The 16,519-nt window shown below is 41.1% G+C and overlaps 2 protein-coding genes across 3 annotated transcripts; one reads left to right on the plus strand and one right to left on the minus strand.

The window, feature by feature from the left end:
- Positions 1 to 3,524: 3,524 nt before the first annotated feature.
- Positions 3,525 to 13,298, plus strand: smarcad1a (SWI/SNF-related, matrix-associated actin-dependent regulator of chromatin, subfamily a, containing DEAD/H box 1 a). 2 transcript variants are annotated; one of them, XM_049763922.2, is made up of 25 exons: positions 3,525 to 4,014; positions 4,803 to 4,923; positions 4,994 to 5,102; positions 5,548 to 5,614; positions 5,832 to 5,929; positions 6,109 to 6,172; positions 6,593 to 6,687; positions 6,819 to 6,941; positions 7,171 to 7,249; positions 7,344 to 7,951; positions 8,215 to 8,411; positions 8,493 to 8,583; positions 8,713 to 8,812; positions 9,013 to 9,072; positions 9,145 to 9,220; positions 9,307 to 9,442; positions 9,655 to 9,786; positions 10,100 to 10,195; positions 10,307 to 10,424; positions 10,924 to 11,039; positions 11,336 to 11,524; positions 11,653 to 11,771; positions 11,844 to 12,026; positions 12,126 to 12,235; positions 12,530 to 13,298. In XM_049763922.2, exons 1-25 carry the CDS (start codon positions 3,927 to 3,929, stop codon positions 12,589 to 12,591), a joined length of 3,237 nt encoding a protein of 1,078 aa, XP_049619879.1. In that variant the 5' UTR covers positions 3,525 to 3,926; the 3' UTR covers positions 12,592 to 13,298. The 2 variants fall into 2 exon arrangements, with proteins under 2 accessions (XP_049619879.1, XP_049619880.1); XM_049763923.2 differs by having other exon boundaries at positions 3,527 to 4,014; positions 5,835 to 5,929.
- A 172-nt stretch (positions 13,299 to 13,470) lies between these two features.
- Positions 13,471 to 16,309, minus strand: prf1.5 (perforin 1.5). The gene is made up of 5 exons (XM_049763948.2): positions 16,019 to 16,309; positions 15,630 to 15,899; positions 15,287 to 15,558; positions 14,722 to 14,863; positions 13,471 to 14,642 (listed from the first exon to the last, which is right to left on the minus strand). The coding sequence occupies exons 2-5, from the start codon at positions 15,891 to 15,893 to the stop codon at positions 13,755 to 13,757; spliced, it is 1,566 nt and encodes a 521-aa protein (XP_049619905.1). The 5' UTR covers positions 15,894 to 15,899; positions 16,019 to 16,309; the 3' UTR covers positions 13,471 to 13,754.
- Between the last annotated feature and the right edge of the window lie 210 nt (positions 16,310 to 16,519).

A 16,519-nucleotide genomic window follows, 5' to 3' on the forward strand; every position in this document is an offset into this window, starting at 1 on the left:
TTTCTCTGAATGTTTTTTTAATGCTACCACAGTATGGGAAAAATAGCTAATTATAATCATGGAACTTTCAACATAGTGTAGGAACGTGTTCTTAATCGCAAATGATCTGACAGGCATAGTCAAAGGGGCGAGTAAGGTTTATTTCAGTTTATTTTTTACAAACACAACCTGTACTTTTTGCATAATTTCTGGCTATATATCATAGAAACACAGCAAGAGCAATGTGTGTGTGGGAGGGTGAAATGTTCTATTTGGTGGCCTGGGGTTGGGCTATTGTCCATGCTGTCTGTCTTCACGTCTCCTTCAAACTAATTAAAACACAGTTGATGAAACAGACCAATGCAGAGTTGACCGCAACCCCTGCAATGACTCGAGAACAAAAGGCAGCGGTTAACTAACAGAAAAAAAATGAAACCCATTTCATGTGTCTGTACTGTTTGTTTTTATGATAACTTCTTGACTTTGCTACATTTGCAAAGATATATACAGTAAGTATATCTATCTTTCTACTCATTGCTTGTCAAAATAAGTTTGTTACATGACAGAGCTTGTGAGAAATAAGATATTCCCCGTCCGTGGCCTTATTTAAGAGAATTGTTTGATTTTTGTTGGCGCCAAGAATTATTCACAGTGAATGTAATGTTCTTGTGCCAGCCGGGCTTCTGACATTCAATAATTCAATCTAATCTGAATCTTTCATACAAGATGTGGGTTTTTTTTCTTATATTGTTGTCATTATTGAATTTAACATTTATTGTTTTTCAGAATCAGGTCACAATTATAGCAAAGATAAGGGAACACACTTTTTGATTTCATAAAAGCCCAACCGACGTTAGTTTATTCTTGAACAAGGGCGAGATATTTTGTGATGTAAAGTTGATATCGAGTGTTCTGCATAACATGCACCAAAAATTAATTTTTACTTTTGTACTTAATATCAGTTTTTACTTTGTAGCTTTACTCTAGTACAGAAATTGAATTGGAATGACCACTTTTTTATTTCTGTACTATCTGTGTGAGCTCTAGCATTATCACTGCAAATACGTTAGCATAATTTGAGGTTTGCGTATGATCAGATGAACTGGCAGGCAAGCTCGAGGGAAGACAAAAGCGACGAGGAATGTGCAGCAAACAAAGCCATGTTTGACGGATGTTCTGTAAGTCTGCCACGGGGGGATCCGTCATTGTGTCTTGGTGATTGGTGGCTTCACCTCCCGCAACATGGGATTCTTCCCACCCTTGGCCCGCTTCAACCAAAGGAGGTTACACGAGGGATGACAGAAACAAGTGCACAAAAGGCCCTTTAATGAGTCATAAGTTTATAAATGCTAGCGATGATGTAGTCTAGTGAAAAACAACCTCCAAGTAAGTCTATCAACCTCTTTTTGATAAATTGTTGATTGGCTTGATAACCTTGTTGTCAAGTGGGTTTAAGTCATATAAATAAACTTGACTTGACTTGACTTGACTTGACTTGACTTGACTTGACTTGACTTGACTTGACTTGACTTGACTTGACTTGACTTGACTTGACTTAAAATAAACTCCTGTTCGCTCATGTCCCCAGTTAGGAAAAGCAGTAACCAAAATGGATGGCTGGGTAAAAGTCACAAAATGTCTATTGAGGTGACTATCTTAAAGTATCCAGGTTTGAAATGTGAACTTTCCAAGTATTTCAACAGGTGCTTTATAAATTGTGCTGAAAGTAAACATGTTTCTAAATTCAATGTGTCTTCATGAAGGATTGAAACATATCAAATAAGGCATTGTAGAAAAGCACTCACATGTAAGGACATGTAGAAATTCAAATTTTATCTGACCTTGTGTAATCAATACACTACCATAAGTTTGCACTCTCATTTTAGTGTGTGTGAGCATGTGTGTGCGTATAGAAATATATTCCTCAGTACGTGTGAGGAGTTTACATCCCAGACAGGTCGCCTTGGTAACAAGGTGCTTCCCTGCCGCCGTCGGGTCTCGGCCAAGTTGGGCGCCACCATGGCTGGATGGCGGCAGACTTTGTGACGACTTTGAGTTTGCCAGGGCGCATAACACGCATGCACTTAGACAAGGGCATAATGTATGACTAAAATGAATATGGAATATTAGTGTCACTGCTGCACTTTGATTATTGCTATTGAACTAAGAAGACTCATCGCAGATGTGTCTGGGATTCATAAACAAACCTTGACCAAGGCAAGGAGCCACAGTTTGAGCATCCTGCTGTGAGGGGTCACAACCTCCATCAGATTCATTGTCAGTTGGCCTATTGTCCCCTCGTGAGTACACACGCGCACACACACAAATGCACACGGTTATAACTTATAGGGTCTCCATGACAATGATGGTGGGAGACAGTAAGGCGACACTGTGGCGCTGTACTGATGTGATCATCCAGCATAATCATTTAAACATATGCACTGTATGGCAGGTAGAATTGTGTACAGTGTACGCTTGTGTGTGCACCAGGGTAAGAATGCAAAACAAACACATGATCAGATGACTTCCATAAACCCATGACTTTGACTTTGACCATCAAGACACACATAAATAAGGATTATTTATCACTGTCTTTGTTTAGCCTTCCGAGGCCTGTAGTTCAACTTGCACTTGGAAAGTCACTCAACTTTTTTTCTCCAAAAACACCCAGTTTGTTCTGACTTGAAAAAAAAAAAAATATATATATATAATGTGCACATATATTCATACTCACTCACTCACTCACTCACTCACTCACTCACTCACTCACTCACTCACTCACTCACTCACTCACTCACTCACTCACTCACTCACTCACTCACTCACTCACCTACCTGTTGCAGCTCAGTCGCCACCAGTCATGATATAGTTCATGGGTTATGGCAACCTGCCCCCTTTTGTACAATTAAATTAAGACCAGTTTTTAATTGACGTATGGATTAGATTTTGTCATCTGAGTATGACATCTAGTGGACAACCCAGGTGACGCAGTAGTTTTAAAGGCGTTCCAGTGAATTCCAGCTGTCAAAAAGAATGACATCATGCAATTAAATTTACATGGCTAATAACATAATCCTAAACGGTGATTTGATAATGAAACACATTAAAAACGAGATTAGTGACACATACTATTTTGAAAGGTGGGTTATTTGGAAATAGTCGGGTTCTTTGTGACTTTGAAAATTAACTATCATTTTTTTTTGTATTTGTTAATTAATTATCAAAATGCTTGTACACACACTGAGCCAGTGTCCATGCAGTGTATTTAAAATTCACACGAGCACATAAAAGTTATAGTTATTATATATTGTTAGTTAAATCGTAGCCCCTGTTTCATCTTTGGGTAAAGCCAAAGCGGAAGTGAGGCGTACAAACTATCTTGACTCATTCGTGAATTCCTGCCCAGCCGGATACGTTCCCATTGGCCGTCGCACACATCCGGTGTTTTGGCCAATGGGAGGGCTCGTTTTCCCCTCATTTGCATAGTATAGCATTCGCACATGTGGAAACACAGTATAAGCAAACTAAACTCAAAAACATAAGAATGGATATTATCATTATTGTAATATTTCCTTTGCTAATGATAAATAATGTCAATATTTCCATAGGCTAACGATCACACAGCACTCATTCGTGAGTCCTCGCACATCCGCTCCTTTGGCCAATGACAGGGCTCTACCGCGCTACATGCACAGCTGCTTAGCGGGAAACCGGTTGTCTTGTCTTCGGCCTTCAAAGCGTCCCATATTACGGCCACCATTACCAAACTGTATTAGGGCCAGCATGTACCATTGTGTTTAAAAACAACCCGAGGGCGTTGTCGTTCTGTACTGTCAGCTAGGGTAGCAAAGGAAAAGGTTGAGCCTCTCGCTCTAAAAAGAAAAAGGGAAAAAATACGTACGAACCGGAGTCGTACAAAAAGCTTTCCCTCAGGCTGTCCTGTCAACATGAACCAATTCAACTTGGAACGTTTCCGTTTTCAAAGAGCGTCAACGTGTAAAGTGAATTCCGAGTCTGAGAAGGAGAACAAGCCGGGTGAGTAATGCTGATGTTCGGGGCTAGCTCAATCTTAGCACTTGGCCAGATTTGTAAAGAATGCTACTATGAGCATTAGCGTGCTTCAAACAAGCTAGTGAGACATACATACATGCACGATGCATGTTACATACATTTAATATATGAAACATCGGTATTGTGTTTATTGTGAGTGCTCTGGTAATGAACCATGTGAAGACAGTGAAGAAATGTTGGCTACAGTGCTTGGACAGCACACTCATATTCTTATCATAATTGAACGAAATATTGAATATATGGTGCAAAAGTAACGTACCATTTTAAATTTAGTTATATAAACATCAAAATTCATCTTCCCTTTTAATTGTTCTTAATAAGTGACAGTGTCCCATCACTGAGCTACCTTTAGAATAGATCTGTGGGGGCTGCAGATGTTCTTGGGGTGCATTAGTTACTGCTGCCACCAATTTTTTCCACTGCTCTTTTATTGTTTTATATTGAATAAGCATTTATGGGACCACTAAAGTGAAATTTAATAATATTCATTGACCAACCACTTGATTTTTCTCTCAAACTGAAATTGAGGGATTGCAAGTATTTGTCTGTTGCTAGGTGCATACCTTGTTTAAAATGTACTGTACATCTGGGTAAAAGAATGGATGATAATTTGCATCCTTTAAAATCTCACCCAGCTGTAATAAAACACAATATCATAAATGCAGAGATATAGTATTATTAGGCCATGACAGCGTTTCTTAAGTTCCGTTATTCGACTCATTGTTGGAATTTCATTTGATGTTTACCACCAGCTCAAATGAGATCCACCAAATCCCATTCAGCAAAGTCGTATGCCCGAGGAGTCCTTTTTGAAGACATCAATGATGATGATGAAGAGCCAGTGAGGAAAGTCTCCTTTTTAAGGAAATCCAGGTTGATGACATACGCCTTCTGAATATTTTAATTGTTCCTGCTGTTTATTTTCATATCTTTGCCTTTTCAGAGAGCCTGTTGTCAAAACACCTACAAATGTCACCAACGATGAAAACAGTCAAAAAGAGTCCAAACTCTCAGAGATGTTCCCTCAGTTGTCAAGGAAAAGGATCTCAGAGGTGAGTTACGCTATATTGGGATGTAGGCCAGTTGATGTTGCAATTTATAGTGTACCATGGTTTAAAAGAAAAAAAAAAAATTTTGAGACAAGTCAAACTTTCTGTCAGCCGTATGAGTGAAGGCAGAATTCAGATCGAGGTAGACTACTTTGAGAGATATAGGACTGTGGATTACCTACATGCAGACAGGGAAAATTGTCCAAGTCACTTGGGACGTCTCAGGAAGCAAACATCTGCATGAGAGTAAGGCAGTCAGTTGAGTTCAAAACACTCTGTGCGAAAACAAAGTCGTTTTCTCGCCATGCATATTGTGTGAGGTGTCCTAGAGGGCATTAGTACCCATACTAAAAGTTGTCTGAATTATCATTATTTTTGGGAATGAAGCATTTATACATCATCCTGTACCAAATAGCAGTAGGGCTCATTGTACATGTTTTGTCTACAGATTGTTGGGAGTACGAGTACACTGGATGGAGCTGTTGCCACGTGTCTGCTGATTCCTGATGATGAAGGTATGAAGAGAGTTGGACATCATCAACCCAGATTTTTACTTTACAAAAGAAAGTTCATGTCTGTATGCAGTTAAAAGTCTAAAAATATGTTTTTTGTGTGACATCATTCTGTGTATAGTCTGAGGGACACTAGGCTGTTTTCGTTTTGAACTCAGAATGCTCACATTCAGTAAAATAGTGTCATTGGTCAACACTGTCTTTTTGGGGTGGGGGGAAGCAGACAAAAATTATGTCAAAACAAGAAGGCAGGATGTATCTGACAGCTCGCTGGAGAGCGGGGAGACTCAACCCTACAAAAGGAGGAATCACTCAGGGGTGAGTTGACAAAAACTATCATTATGCTTACTGCTATCTTGTTGGTGTTGTTGAAAGAACATTGTCAATGACTATTTTGTCTTTCACCACATCATCACATTAATGTTATTGTATACCACATACAGACAAAAATAAATCCTAAAGGGCCTGTCTAATAGGATATTGTGCTATGTTCACAGGTTGTTGGAAGTCCAAGCACTCATCATGAAAGTGTTGGTTGTGTGGTGATTTCTGAGGATGAAGGTATGAATAGAGTAGTAATCCAGCCCAATGTATACAACAGATTAATTGTATTTTTCCGGGAAAATGTTAAAGCATAATCATAGTATTTCTATTCACGCTTATCTCATTGAACCCACTATTTTGGGGTAAAGATGATAATAGCAAGGCTACAAAACGTCAAAATATCCCAAGGATTACTGTTTTGTTTTTTGAAGATTGTCGGAGAGTATCTCTATGAAAACCATGCCAAAAGGAAAGACAGATACCCCTTGGCTCGATGCCTGTGCAATGCTGTGTCGTTATAAATGCTGAGCTCTTGCATACACAGTGTACAGTTTGTGTATGTACGTGCTAATCAGATGTTGTTTGTGTGTGTACTGTATAGTTTCAGATTTATTTGATGTCATTGTCAATGTTGATTGCTTTTTAATTTTGTTTCAGACACAAATTATGTTAGTAAGAGAAAGCAGAATGATTCAGACACCTCACTGCAAAGTGGTGAAACTCAACCCTACAAAAGGAAGAAGCAATCAGAGGTGAGTTTTGATTACTGACAAATTTTGTTGAAAGAAATGGTGTCAATAACTATTTGGTAGAGTTGTGCGTCCCTGTTCGTCTCTCACACTGACAGTTGTCTTATTTGCCTCACTCATATTGAAACCAAAAGATGTCTGAAGATGAAGTTGAATACATTGACGATAAGCAGGATGATAGCGACGAACCAAGTTGGGAGAAGCGGGAGGTGATGGTCAAAAAGCTACAAAGGAAGTTCCCCAATCAGGACAAGGAGGTAAATAAAAAAAAGATTAGGTCATGAGCAAATGTATCTTTTGCTTTATATATTTTGTCACCATATAAGGCGTTTATTTTTTTTGCTAATTGAGTAAGAGGAGTTTATCAATTGTCAACAGTTTCCCCCAAACAAATGCGAACAAATAAATATGGTAGGCATAATATAAAATGAAAGAATGTTTGATTGTGTTTTGATGTACCCCTCAGCGATGTCCGTCTCATTGTAGGAGCTGCGGTCGGTGCTTGAGGAACACGAGTGGGATGTGGATGAGGCTCTGGATGCCCTCCTTTGCTTTGCCAGCCCAGGTACTAACACACCTCCTTGCACACGATCTCATTCATCTGTCACCCGCGATATGTTCTGCTAATCCGATGCAAACTGTGTTCTTACTCCTTACAGATGACACCCAACATTCCCTCAAGAAATCCAACCACTCCAAGAGCAAAGAGAAGTCAGTCAAGCGTCTTGGCTCTTGTGAGAAGAACAGGGATGACAAGGAATCGGATTCGTTGCATTCGAGTGCTACAGACGACGGTTCAAACGCTACAGTGGACAGCGATGATTTTCCAGATGAAGAGCCAATCAAACATTCCAACTCCACCCTCTCCTCATGGATTACAAAAGACTTGATCTCCTCTGTCAAGAAAACTACTCCTTGTCAGAAGCCAACCTCCTCCTCGTCAAAGTCCACCGTACAGATGCTGTCTAGATTTGCAAGCGGGACCAGTCTGGCCAAAGCACGAGCGGAAGAGAGAAAGCGTGAAGCCCGCGCCGCTAAAGAGCAGCTGAGCTCTGACGATTACGAGGACGACAATGACGAGGATACGGAGAGCAGCGACTCTGACAATTACAGTGACGCGTTTGGAAGCAAGGGAAGCATAAATGAAGAGGTCCTCAAGTTCTTTCAGGAGGCTACCCTCGATGAATTGGCACTCATTTCTGGGTGTTCTGTTAAAAAAGCCAACAAGATCATAGAGCTTCGACCCTTTAAAGACTGGCTGAACCTGGTGAGAAATCTTTTGGTTTTGTTGCTCCGCACTCGAGCCTGATATACAGGTCCATCGCTATAATATTTCAGTTTTTCTTTTGTCATTTTGATGATTATTGCCTTCAGCTAATGAAAACCCCAAAGAAACCTCAAGGAATTTTAAAATAACATTTGAAAGTTATTCTCCCATTTGTTTATTTTTTGTAAATTTCACTTTTTGAAAAGAACCACTCGTATGTAATCTGATTCTTACCACCATGCCATCCTTCTTTTACTCTGAAGACCAGACGAATCCATAAGACCAACGGGCTGTCAGAGGACCTGCTCCTCGGCTGCAAAACTGTTCTAAAGGAGCGCACCATTATTCGGGAACTCATGTCCAATTGTGAGACCATTTCCACCAAGATGGTCAAACAGGTCACAAAGGTGATGAGGCCTGGCTCAGAGACACTGCAACAGACCAGCCTGCTCAACAGCCAGTGAGTGGCATGCAGCTTTGGTATACTCAATATTAGCACGTTGGTTTGTCGTTCCTCACGTGGATCATATCTGTGTCCCAGGCTCCAGCTGAAACCCTATCAGGTTATCGGTCTGAAATGGCTGCTGCTCCTCCACGAGCACAAGCTGAGCGGTATCCTCGCCGATGAGATGGTGAGACGCAAGCAATGCAATACAGAGCAGTCCAATCAACCCTTTTGTTGTTTTAAAATAAACAAATAAACATACAATCAAGGCAGTCTAATTTGCTGGGTGATTTGATGATCCTCTTTCTGTGATCAGGGTTTGGGGAAAACTATCCAGACTATTGCCTTCTTGGCGCATTTATTACAGAATGGAATAGTGGGTCCTCACCTCATCACTGTGCCAGCATCTACATTTGGTAACATACAAACTTCTTTCAAATGGAAATAAGTCCAGTGATTTAATGCTGATTTCATAGTCTCATTAAAGCTGTGTTAAGTCATGTATTGTATATCTTAATTTAATCAAATGAGCCACCTGGATTATATTTATGATACATGAAGATTTTCCATTTTGAATTTACACAAATATTGTCTATAACGTTTCTTTGTTTGACAGATAACTGGGCCAGAGAACTTGAAATGTGGTGTCCTAGTCTGAAAGTCCTACCTTATTATGGTAGGATGCTTTACATATCTATGTGAATCGTTTCATATTTTTAGACAAAGTATGCTTTTGTTTTGTGTACAGGTTCTGCGGAAGACCGCCACTACCTCAAGCACGATATCCTCAACAAGGACGTCGAATTTAACGTTATCCTCACCACGTTAGTGTCTCCGCTTGGAAAGACCCTATTTTATATATATGTGGCTCACTCCTCAATGGTTCCTCCCCACCCCCCCCCTTCTACAGGTACAGCTTCGTCATTGGAAACAAAAGTGACCGCAGTCTCTTCCGCAAGGTCCGTCTTATGTATGCAATCTTTGACGAGGGTCACATGCTGAAGAACATGAACACGTTGCGCTACCGCAATCTCATGTCTATCAATGTGAGTTCACCGTGTTCTATGGCAGCGCGTCTCAAAATCCTTTATATTAGATTGTCATATCATTTTAGAAAATGCACACCTATGGCAAACCAAAACTGCCAAAATCAAAAATAGTGAAAACTATGATCTTTAATTTTATTTATATATTTATTTTTGTATTCATTTCCAGATTTATTTTTAAGCTCAGGGAATGTGTCTTCTTCTCCTTTCAGGCGAAGCATCGCTTACTGCTCACTGGCACGCCATTGCAAAACAACCTCCTAGAGCTGATGTCACTCCTTAACTTCATCATGCCGACCATGTTCTCTAGCTCCACCACGCAGCTCTCCAGGATGTTTTCTATGGTATTTCTATGACTTTTTTTTCATCTCTGTGATGAACCATAACTTAACTAACACCATAATTTCCACTTACACCAACTTAGCAGGTTAAAGTGCAAAATGAAAAAGGGAATTTTGTAAATAGGCAATCAGGAACAGGTAGGGTGACACTGAAAATATTTGTGAAGTGTTGTCATTTTCTTAGACAAAAATAGTAAGAGAAATCAATATACTACATATTGTGTTGTAATCGTATAAAATGTATTATGTGCAGTGTATATTGACAAATCCAGCATGTTCAGCCTCTTTCAACCAGCCTCTGTTTTGTTTTCTGTAGAAGGCCCAGGAGGAGCAGAGTCATTTTGAGAAGAAGCGCATCTCTCAAGCCAGACGTATTATGAAACCTTTCATCCTTCGAAGACTTAAGAATGAAGTGAGCCGCTCTGTTGTGCATCTTTAATGAACACATTTTCTGGTCTCTGAGAGGGTGATAAAGAAAAATAAATCACTTGTTGATATTTTTTTCCATTCATCTTATTTCCAGGTCCTCAAGCAACTACCTGATAAGGAAGAGAAGTTGGAGTTCTGCTCCATGAGTGAAAAGCAGCAGGTTCTCTACCAGACGCTCTTGAAAAAAATGAAGGCTTCAACCACTGGCGAGAGTGAGCTATGTTCACTTTGGCACGCACACACAGATACACTTGTTGAGGCCCTACGTAAATATAGAAAACTATGGGATTTATTTGATACATTTCCAAGTTTGGAAAAGTGTGGGAAATGGGAACCTAATTATATGGCAAAATATTCACTTTGCCATTACTATTACAATGACTTTGCTTTCTAAAACAAAATTATGATTCTGCATTAAAAATTTTAAGGCACTTAGAAGCGCAGTTATAGCGTTTGTGTGAGAGTCAGTTTTCTACCATGGTCTGAAATGATACTCAATTCTGATTGGCTCAAAAAATAACATTGACGTTCTTTATCTAGCTAGTAATGTACAACCTTCAAACATGTCAAGTTGCAGTAGCATCCATTAATGCCTGATACTTGTTCAACTCCTCTGGCGTTAACCGTTTAAAATTTTGGATCTGGAAAAAATATGGATATTTTTCAAATGTGTAGGAACTCTGATTTACCCCTTTTTTTTTGTCCTTTCAGAGCAGGAGTTGTGTAACGTCATGATGCAATTAAGAAAGATGGCCAACCACCCCCTGCTTCATCGACAGTACTATACTACAGAGAAGCTGTCAGCCATGAGCAAACTCATGCTTAAGGTAAGTTTGCTGTAACAAGTGTATTTGCACGAGGGATGGGCGATTTTCCAATTTCCCAGTTCCTGATTGTAGAACGGCCACAGGAGGGCAGCAAATATCGGTATATGCTGCCGTTGCAAATATTTAACATTGAGGCTGTATCAACCAGATCTAATTTGTACTGAAGCTTTGACTCTTTTAAATAAATAAAATATTAATGAAAATAATATTCATACATTCATTCATTAATCTGCCAAACCTATCCTTACGGGAGTTGATAGTACATTTGAACTGTGATTTTTGGTTTTTTTTGTCAGGAGCCGACTCACCACGATGCAAATGCTGCGCTGATCCAGGAGGACATGGAGGTGATGTCTGACTTTGAGCTGCATAAATTGTGTCAGCAATACACGTCCATCAGCTCCTATCAGCTGGACAACAATCTGCTCCTCGACTCTGGGAAATTCCATTGGCTCACACAGAAGCTGGCATCACTCAAAGAAAAGGTGCGATGCAAAATGTAGCGGCACGTAAAGATGGTGGGACCTTCAGTCCACCACAATGTGTTGTTGCGTGCATGAGCTCATCACATTCGCTGGTTTAAACTCGGCCTCATTTTTGTCTAATCGTACAGGGAGACAGAGTCGTTCTATTCAGTCAGTTCGTCGTAATGCTGGACATCATTGAGATACTGATGAAACACCTGAACCATCGTTACATCCGAATGGATGGCTCCACGCCAATAGCAGACAGGTCAGCACGCACTAATGACTAATACTTTTCTATCCAATGTGTTTAATGTGCGTGCCCTCCCATCACTTGCAGAATTGTGCTAATCGATGAGTTCAACAACGACGACGACATATTTGTGTTCCTCCTTTCCACCCGCGCCGGTGGCCTTGGCATCAACCTCACGTCCGCTAACGTCGTCATCCTGCACGACATCGACTGGAACCCTTACAACGACAAGCAGGCCGAGGACCGCTGTCACCGATTGGGTCAGACCAGGTACGTTGGATCTCGGAGTGGAGAGCTTCAGAACATTAAACATGTAATAAAAATCAAAACACTGAATTCCACCCCCACCCTTCCTGCTTTGTGCGTTAGGACTGTGCATGTCATAAAACTTATTAGTAAAGATAGCATTGAGGAGGGCATACTGAAGCTGAGCCAGAAGAAACTCAAACTGGAGCATGACATGACAACTGCTGAGCAGAGTAAGGACACACGCACACACACACACATTATAGGTTTCGGTTTTTTATGCTTTATCAGCAATCAAGGAGATGAAAAGAAAAGATCCCTTTTCCTCAAATAGATTTTGTCATCACATTGCACTTATCAATAAAGACCTCAGGGAACGCCTTGCCGTTTACAAGTAAAACTATTTGAGCAAATGGGCTACTTACAATAAAGTTGTTGCTAATCAAAATGTTATTTTTCAAAGCTATGCAGCAATTTTATTTATTAACAAGCACAACCCATCTTTGATTTTCATGGTTTTATTTTAGGTGATGAGGGGACTTTACCTGAAGATATGGCATCTTTGCTCAAAGCCTCACTGGGGCTATGATATTCAGTCACGTCAAACTTGAGGTACAGTATTTTACTTACCTCACTGATCCTGGGCATGCTTGAGTTTTCAATGAACAAGCACTGGAGCACATTCCGAAACCCTCTGCTGACCATTATTTAATTCTTGTTTTTAAATATCATCCTGGTTTTGATTTCCTCTGTGGACTGACATCTGTGCCTAAAGCACATTTAATGAATAATTTACAGTGAACATAAGCAGTGAAGGCTAAACTGTTATTGACCTGACCTTCGTGAGAAGGCACCATCTATCTTGATATAGTATTATTTGACATTGCACTTAACTATATCATCATTCAAGCAGATATTGCACTTCACTACAATGTCTAAATCTCATTTTAAAATGCCGCTGGTTTGGGCTGTTGTAACCATAAACATTAGAATTTCATTTATTATTGATTTTGTTAGTCACTCAAATATCTGCAAAAGGAAAAACAGGATTTTTTCCATCAAGTGCCATTGCTTAATTGAAAAGTGCTAAAGTAGACCCAATGGATCAGACGTTAGGAAAGTTAGTTGCTTTGCTGTTGAAGAGTCTTCTAAGAAGCTGCTACATCTTATATTTGTGTTCGTGTTACCTTTTACTGCATTTGAAATGTTTTTATGTGATTCAGATGCACATTTGTATGTTCTTATTATGTTAGATGGATTTACTACCTTTCATAAATAAAACAATGTTCAAGCAAATAGCATGACTATTTGTGTAGCTGTGCAAACGAAGGAACCGCAAACCGAATTTTTGTACAAAGCAGACTTGCGCATGGAGGTTAGGTGAGAATAGCCATGGCAGCATTTTGATGAGGAATTCAACAGTTCTTTGCCATTTCTGTCATATCTTGAAAAATAAAGCTGCCGTTACAAAAGTTATTGCATACATTTATTTGGAAATCCAAAAATGATCTCATCATCAAATAGTGGTCATCAAGATCATGATATCAAACTCTGTAGAATTAAAATCAAAGCAAGTACACGGTTACAGATTTTCTTCTGTCAATGAGCATGATAACATTTTTTATCACAGTTTGTCTCAAAACAAATTCTCCCTTGGCTACATTAGGAACTTGCTAATGTTGACTTCCAAGAGAAATCTCTAATTCTTAAAGAAGATATTACCATTGAGTTAACAAATGTATTAGGTCTGAACTACTCCGCAGTGGGAGAGTACCGTCCGCACCTGAAGCCTGACAAGTGGGTGTCGCACTTGATGCTGTATGAAAAGTAGAGAACTCCTTTCCTCAACTGACAGCTCAGCGAATGAGTTCCTCGCTCAGGAAAGATGAGACAAACGCCTACCAGGTCGTTGTAAAGAACATCTCTGTCCCACACTTCAAGCCTCAACTCCCGCCCCACCTCCACCGAGCTAAAGTAATAGGTGGCATTCCATACAGGGTTGTTGTCATCCATTACTGTTTCTGTCTCCTCGTACATGCCGTTGTAGAAGATCTTCACGTAGGCGTCAGTTTTGGTGAAGGTGTCTGCTTTGAGCCTGACGGCTCTGTGGATTTCCATTTTGAGAGATCCACGGCCAGCTCGCAGAGGACAGCAGTTATGGTCGAGGTTGGGGGTCGGGGAGCAGTTCTTTAAACCTAGCTGGTCCTCCTGAAGCTTATTCTCTTGGATATACTCTGAGATTATTGCCCTTAGATTAGCGCTGATCTGAGTGTCCTCCACCAGATGGTGCAGGGGGAAAATCCCATAGGAGATCACATCTGGGTTATCATGGAGGCTGTTCATCCAGCTGTGGTAGGCCTCGGAGGGGTCCTGCTGGTAGAGGATGTCCGGAAAGTATTTCTCCCCGCCAGTGACCTCGATCTTATGAGTCATGAAGCCTTGATAGAAGCCCATGCTCATGTTGCCCTTCATGAGGCCGTCACACTTGTTGGAGTAGGAAGCATTGGCAGGTAGGAATCCCAAGGCCATGCGGAGTTCCACATTTAGACAGTTTTTTATCTCCCTCTCGGTAAAGCCTTTTAGTGTGGCCAGGCAAGTCCGGAAGGCTGTGATTCGCCTCACTTTTCCACCAAGTTGAACCTTAGAAATGAAACCAAACATTTGGTTGCTATGTGAAGAACGCAAAGAAACTGACTGGATGCACTTATCTGCAACTGACCTGGTGAATATAATGTGTTCCATACGTGTCAATCAGCCGTCTGTACAGAGCTCTGCTGTGGCTTGTCATTAGGTTCTGCGGGAGTCTGCTCACGTGCTTTGTGAACTCTGTGCTCAGCTGAGGGTGGTCAGCTAGTCTGTAGCTGAAATAAAAAGGGGAATAGGGAGTTAGTATTTCTGTGAATGGCAGTTTTAGTTCCCGTAGGTGGTCTGGTTCATGGTGAATGCTTCAAGTTTAAATGCAACTCCTACTGTCATTAAGTTGGCATTATTTGTCCTTGACAGTCAGAGATACATTATTTGTTTCGAAAAATTGTCATTTGAACCAATGAAGTCAAATTGGGCAAATTGCCACGACACACCCGAGTATTATTATCTGTGGCACAGTGATTGTAAATCTTGACAGTACGCCGATGCTACGATTCAATCAGTTTTGGTAAACACCTAACATTGGTGCTTGGTTTTACGTTAAATGGAAACGTTGGATCGGCTTTTGTTACCGAAATCAGCACAGACTTTTGAGGAAGCATTGAATCATTTCACGCTTTGTGTGTCAGTTCTTTTACCTGTAGTAAGTACAACTGATTTCATGGATGGCGAAAGTGGCTTTGTCCACGCTGTGCTGCGATTGAGCAAACTTGGCCAAGTCCGAGCGGCTCCCTCCGAGCGCTACCTTGCCATATGGATCGAGGCTCAAACCCACACTCCAGTTGTTGTTCACCAGCGAGTTGGAGCTGCGCAGCAGAGAGTCCACAGAGTGGTGAAGGGCACTAGATAGATGCTTGCTGCAACGACTGAAGGGACGCCAGTCAAGCACAGCAGCTGGGAGTCTCTGGATCTGAGGATGGGATGGGCAGGACAGTATGGAACAAGGCACTTCATGTTGGGCACAGAATCACCAGTAATCACCTCTCCTCCGTGGAAGCGGTTTGGACACAGTGTGCATGTGTGGTTGTCAGCCAGATGACCTTTGACGTTAATGACATACGCTCCCGTCCGGCGCAAGCGGACCACATCGAAACCCTCCCCAGCCAGGTTATGGCCGGGCACAAAGGGGGCTTTCTCGCATTCCGTCGCCGAGCCGGACCGACATGCCTGGACCCTGCTGACCTCCAGGATGAGTGGCAATGCCAACACCAATGAGACAAAGCGACTTCTTTGGAATCCTGGCATGGTTACCTAGAATTGATATTCAGTGAAGCCTTTCTGTATTCATACATTTTAATTCTACTGATGTCATAAAAGCATGCTCTAAAGAATTTAAAGGCTTTGCACTCAAAGGGAAAGTCGACACTTACCTCAGATTGGGTCTTAACCTTGGTGTCGGTTCTTCCTGTAGTCAAAACAGTGCAGAAATTGCCCTTCAGAATTTTTGCTTTGTCTTCAAAGATTTGATGTCTTCAGGGTGTAAAGTCTCTGCAGACTGGCAGCGTTTCTGTTTGGTGGCGCACCTTTGACTGCGATTCACTGTTTGAAAAACACCAAGGAGGGAATTCATGGCTCAGGGCTTTTCATGTCTGTCTGCTTTTGCTCCGTCTCTCTCTCTTGCTCTCTCACCCCTTTAGGCTGTTCCAATTTCCTCAGCATGAGCCGGTTTGTTTTCATGTTGAAGATTTCCTTCTATTCCCTCACAGCTGGGTGGGGGAGGGTGAATCTTTTATTTTCACTGGAGCAAGATGCACAAATAACACATTTACTGGAAATGAATGTGTGCGTGCAAGGGGGATTGTCTTGTGGCTTTTGTATGTGCGCTTTGTCCATACAGGGTCTAAGCCTGCCTGTCTGTGTGCTGATAACCT

This window comes from Syngnathus scovelli, chromosome 3, assembly GCF_024217435.2.
Source record: "Syngnathus scovelli strain Florida chromosome 3, RoL_Ssco_1.2, whole genome shotgun sequence".
NCBI classification, from domain to species: Eukaryota; Metazoa; Chordata; class Actinopteri; order Syngnathiformes; family Syngnathidae; genus Syngnathus; species Syngnathus scovelli.